General features: G+C 42.2%; 1 protein-coding gene across 5 annotated transcripts in view; it reads left to right on the forward strand.

The window, feature by feature from the left end:
• The window catches only part of LOC147619082 (uncharacterized), a 56,786-nt gene extending 51,257 nt beyond the window's left edge, over positions 1-5,529 (forward strand). The window contains exons 3-6 of one of the 5 annotated variants that reach the window (XR_015262021.1): positions 2,614-2,733; positions 2,851-2,946; positions 4,583-4,703; positions 5,142-5,529. Coding sequence is in view for 3 of the 5 variants with exons in the window: in XM_086774284.1 (XP_086630410.1) it covers positions 2,614-2,733; positions 2,851-2,946; positions 3,509-3,737; positions 4,143-4,189 (492 nt within the window). In the remaining 2 variants the exon portion in view is untranslated. The other 4 variants (XR_015262022.1, XM_086774284.1, XM_086774285.1 and 1 more) reach the window with 4 other exon arrangements.
• The last annotated feature ends 471 nt before the right edge of the window (positions 5,530-6,000 follow it).

A 6,000-nucleotide genomic window follows, 5' to 3' on the forward strand; every position in this document is an offset into this window, starting at 1 on the left:
ATTGCACTCTGGTTTTTTTCTGCATAACTGCTGTATTTTCTGCAGCGGTACTGTAGTACTCTCAAATGTCACAACCAGTGACTTCAATGTGCATACATACACCCAATGGCAACTGTAGACCTCTTTGCAGCACCCACAGTGTCTGCACAGTCAATCTGTCTTCCTGCAGTTCTTAAAACAGAGTTCTACAGAGAATCGATGACTTACCCGCAGTGCTCGAAATCGCCTGCTTTCTGAAAAACGAAGGTCCAGACGCGCCCGAAACGCGTTTTCGGTCCAGAAAATGAGTCCGATAGGACTGTAAAGTTGCCTTATAGCTTTACTCCCGCGAAGAAAGCTCCTCAATCAGAGATCGTTGCCGGTGCCTCCCGTAGAGCTCCCGACAAGGGTGTAGTCACCAACACAAATAGGGAAGAGTAGTTGAAGCTCTTACCCTCGTACCGCTTCCTGTGGTTCTCTTGCTTGCAGCTCAGCCCTTAGCACGAACCAAGCTTTGATACCATGAAAAGATGCAGGGGGGAAGAGAGCTTGAGCTCTTGCAAGCACACACACACAGTCACAAAACCCTAATAGAGAACACACAAGGTGAGAGGCTGAAAATCTTCTCTTTCTTCACTCAACACTCAACACACCATATACAAGAATAAGAGTACACCCAATATGAAAGGTACTCAACCAAATACATACACGGGTTCTCTATAGTGTGAACCCGACTAAATGAGCTGGCGCTATAACTATGCCAGTCTCTAGAATGGCTGTCACACAGCTTGTCATCCCACTGGCCGCATATCACCCAAGATCTCACCAACCATGCCAGTGGTGTAAGTGTGGAGCCTATCCCCCAGGCGGGTCATCAGTGTCCACCGCCTCACTAGACGAGCTCGATATCTCAACAAAGGGTAGGCGGCAACACGGGCGAGGAGCATATGCTCTGATACCAAATGTTGGAAATAGGGTTGCAAAAATGCGTGCGCGCACTCGCACACACAGTGGAGAAGCTCAAGGGAGCACACAATGAGATGATAGATAGGTCATGAATGTATGTTGTACAAAGACGATAAGTATACCCCAAGATGGGTGTATACTAGTATGGGAAAAATCTCCTGAAGAAGGAAAAAGTTACCTCGGCTGGTCCTAGTGTGTTCGCACACATCACTACCAAATATGGTTACAAAGGCTATCATGTCATCCTTCGAAGCTAACTCAGGGGCTCCTAATAGATAAGGTCTCGCCATTTGGTGCTCTATCTATAAAGAGAAACCCAATAACATACCATAATTTTCAGTTCGAAGGCTGTGCACCATATGATAAAATCACGTCTAATATGGTGAGCTCATATTTAAACTTGGCTTAGCTTTGATACCACCTGTGAGAGCTCTAACTCTTTATGTATGGTAGCGGAATCACACTAAGGATAGAGCGACTCACTCGAGGCTTCATATCACAATGTCTAACATATGGCTATTCTGTCATCTCCTCTCAATTTGATTAGACAAAGGTGAATGATTCCTTTAGGTGTTTTCCCTTGGTAATTCTCAGAAGCAAGTCATATCGAGCAGCTCCTCGAGACTCAACAAGATTTTCCGACTCCTCGATAATTCTTCTATCCCTCTTTATGATTGCCAAACTAAACTTACTCATCCTAGGCTTTTCTTGTTCTAACAGACACATTTGTTTTGTTTTGGAAGTATCCACAACTTGGGTCCACTTGACCGCCCAATTTGAAATGTTTAATCCTTTTTCTACTTCGAGATCCATAGACTCAGCCTAGCCTCGTCCAAGCCCATGGGTCTAGTCTTTTGCCCTCCACTAGACCTATGGGCTTGATGTGAACTCATGCACCCATGATTGAAAATTGTCAATGTACTCACACCACTTAAGATAAGTTCACACAATGTAATTCACCCGATCAAGTGTGAGTACTTCTTGGGAATTGTCTCGTAAAGAATTAGCACTTAGCACTTATGAAATGGAAACAACACAAGACAAAGAGAATGCTGAAATGAACATTTGCGATTGACTACTGTATGGGGGTGCATGTTATTCAGGAGATGAAGTATGTGGGTTCAGCTCTTTTAGTTGCTGCAAAATTGTGAGTAGACCCTCATGGTGCAGATAGAGCTAGGACTTGGAGCACAAGGTGCAGTGTTGGACTGGAGAATGGACTTGCATCCCTGTCGGCTGAACCAGAAATAGAACAGGAGCTGTCGGCTGAGACCAGAAGGGCTGTCGGTTGAACCAAGACAAAGGCGGCTATAGGCGCATGATGATTAATGAATTTTTGTCCAGTCAGCTGGCGAACAGCAGTCGGCCAGCTCTCCATGAAGTTCAAGAGACTATAAATAGCAAGAGTTGCTCCTCATTCTTTTCATTCAACTCATTTAGGAGTTGGGTCCTTAGGGTCCATATTAGGACTAGACTTTTGGGTGTCTAACACCTTTTGTATGAAGGCAGCCTAGGGCTGCAGATTTAGGTACCTTTTTGTACCATTAGAATATACTGAATTTTCCAGCATCTCTCTCTCTTTACTCTCTCTTCATGTCTGCGTTTTGCATCAGCATGTTTCCAGGAGTGTTTAGGGTTTGAATTTTTTATTTTGTGGACTGTGTGTAGTGTGGAACTGAGATTGTGATGTGTCTTTGGCTGTCGGAGCTTTCGAACCCATTCATGCATGCCCGCGAACTTCTGAAAGAGCTTGGTTTGAAAGACACAACTTTGGCTCTTGCAAATGATGTAAGATTGCACAACCCCCGTGTAATTTTGCACGAGGCACACAGAAGATATTCTGCATGTGTTTTTGGACTACTCTATTAACGATGTGTCCCAATGTTTTCTCAATGTGCTTTGTAGGCATGTTTTGCTCTTGTATTTGGTTTGGCTAGGGTGGGACTTGGACCCTACCTGGTGTATTTGACGGTGTTTGCTGACAACCCAATACCTGTGAAGGTGTGCATAAGCTCAAGACACTCCCATATCTAACTTTGCATACTGAAAATGTACGTAAAAAGTGTGAAGCAAAAGTATACCCAAACAAAGTATATGCCACATCTGTGCTGAGAAGCTGCAAAAATACAAGGTGGTTTGGAGATATGTTGTTTGAAATTAGAGACATGGAAAGTAGCGTAGGAAGTGGGAGTGCATGCGTGTGTGTGGGGGTGTGCATGTGCATACACACATATGCGTGGGTGTGCATGTGTGTGTGTGGGGGGTTGTGTGCACGTGTGCATGGGTATGTGTGGGGTGTTGTCACGTGCACACCATTCATGTGTACAGTGACATGGCATCATTTTATGGCATCATAAACATCATCAGGATTTATCAGGCATTATTCAGGCATTTAAATGAATGTTTTCAGCATGTACCACATGGTATGAGTTGGATTCAGCATGGTAGCATCACATTAGCCATATAGACCAGCATTTGGGGCTTGTGGAGGCAGCCGACAGCATGTATACATCAGCTGACCAGCGTTTGTACCCTTTTATGCATTTATGGTATTTTATCCCAGTCGTGGGCTTTTTGCATCTGGCCGACTGCAGCCAAGCTGGGCGACCAACACCTGTTCCCTCCTATAAATAGAAGCGCATCATCACATCGTAGAACAGAGAGTATTCAGCAAAGTGTTCTCCAGCGTTTCTCCTCCAGGAAGCCTTGGGAGCAGCATATTCAGCCGTGCATCAGCATTCAGTCCATCATATTCAGCAAACGCATCTATCTCCTCAGTGTTTCCTTCCCAGGTAACAGGAGAACATCTGTGTTTTCAGCATCACATCAGCATTGCTTCAGTCCCAAAGCCATCCCTTCAGCGTTTCCTTCCCAGGAGACTAGGGAAAGACAGTGGGACAGCAGTACATTCAGCATATCAGTATATTCAGCATATAGGCAGCATATTCAGCATCATAGATCTATTCAGATCTCATTGTAACCGCATTCATCATCTAATATAGCTGCATTGCATTGCATTGCATTGACACATATTTGTCTATCTCTTAAACATCATTAAGTGCAGTTTAGTTAGACTAAGGTTGTGATTACTACGGTCGAAGACCTCACATGTCACAGGTGTGCATAGATGTGGGCGTATGCCTGGGTGCTTATGAGTGTTTGTTCAATTTGATGAGTTTTGATGATGCATATTTCAGGTGGGATCTTTGGGCATCCAGTTTGTGAGCATTTTCTGGTTCTATAAAATTGCCAGAATGGCTGTTTACAAACTCTCAAGAGGAAAGAAGTCCAACAAAAAGCTGCAATAGTACGCATGCACGCGTGGAATTCTCAAGGGGGCAATTTTTTTTTTTTTGGCCTTAGTTTCAAAGGTTATATCTATTAGGAGGTTTTTTGTGGTGTTTACAAACTCTTCAATGTTTTCATGAAAAGTCTTATGATGGCAAAAAATGCAGCCAGAACTTCTGCTTTTTGAATTAATTATGTGCCATGCAACATAGGTGCATCAAATTTTGCCAATCTTTTTCCTAACATTTGATTCAAGTTTCTATAGAAAGTTGCAGCATTTGTGTAGTCTCACTTAATTCTTTTGACTTCAGGATCAAGAATTTCTTGAGAATGTATTTTTGTGATTCAGGTTGGATACACCTGCCTGCCAACAGGGTCCATCTAGGCTGCTTGTCAGTGATGGATGGGCAACTTCGTCTGTCCAACTCCCTGGACCATTGCAGGTTGTGTATCTGGCCTCCAATTGAGAGGTAGACATGTATTCATGCAACTTGTAGTGCCTTTGGTAGAAAATGTAAGGATTTTTCTGTGATAATGCATGAATTAGGCATTCACTTATTAACTTACATGTCCTTGTGAATTTAGAGTTTGCAAGCCCAATTTCATGGAAAAAAAAACTGCTGTGTGTCATTTATTATCAACATTCTTTAGAGGTACACACTTGCATTAGCCCCTCTGTGGCGCTCATGTATGTATCTGGTGTGAGCCCCTCAACAACAGCATTGGCATGACCCACCCACGTGGTTGCATCTTGGTCGTACATGTGACATTTTTGATGGTATATTCTGAAGTTTGAAGCCTTCAACTTGCCCTTTGTAGGTGAGGTTTTAAATGGATGGTGGTCTTTTGTATTAGTTACAACTTTCATGGGGCTTATTACATAAATGATTTGTTTCAATTGTTTTCAGGTTGTGATCCTTTAGTTAAATGGACAAACCGATTAATCCACACATGCAGAACAATATTCGAGAGGTTTTTAAATGTAAAAGAGGCATGTGAAAAATCTGTGATTGAGTTCTTCACTGTGAAACAAGTGAAGCATAAGAGATGGAAAGACTGTCATAAAGTTCAATTATGATTAGGAGTGTCAACCATCATTCAAAGAGCATGAGTAAGAGCAAAGAGCACGAGTAAGAGAAAACATCCTCTGTGGTGTGTTTTATGATTGTAAATTGTGTCATCATAATTATGACTTACATTTGCTAGCTTCATATTTGGATTGTGTAATGAAATTTTGTTATCATGAAATCATAATGAATGGGATGGATGTATGCATGCTCTCATAAGCATAGAAAAGCAATAAACTTTGAAGTCATGATGCAAATGTTTTTAAAGGAGAAGGTTACTAAGTAGCGTGTTGAAATATAGGTCCTATGCGAGAGTCAAGGCACCATAGGTAAAAAAGCTCGTGGTTGAAGAGTTGAAAGTGCATGGGTCTTTTGAAGACGATTAATATAACTCTCTCTCTCTCTCTCTCTCCAAACATGCACATTTGCATGGATGTACACTACAACATATTTTTGAGCATTTCTCAATGTCTTTTTCACATTTATGGGGCTTTGTTAAACTTGAGATTAAATCATACATTTGTAGGATGCTTAGTAGAAAGTCTTTGTGACTTTTAGTTAGCACTTTAGGTAGTACAAAAAGATAGAAGTCCCAAGTAAGGTGGCAAATTACTAGAGACTAGATTAACCTAGAGTAGATTGTCTGTGAGTGACACATTGGGCACCAATGGGATAGATGACACACAAAGGTGGCACATGG

The sequence above is a fragment of the Cibotium barometz genome, chromosome 34 (assembly GCF_041138505.1).
Source record: "Cibotium barometz isolate CiBa-2024 chromosome 34, ASM4113850v1, whole genome shotgun sequence".
NCBI classification, from domain to species: Eukaryota; Viridiplantae; Streptophyta; class Polypodiopsida; order Cyatheales; family Cibotiaceae; genus Cibotium; species Cibotium barometz.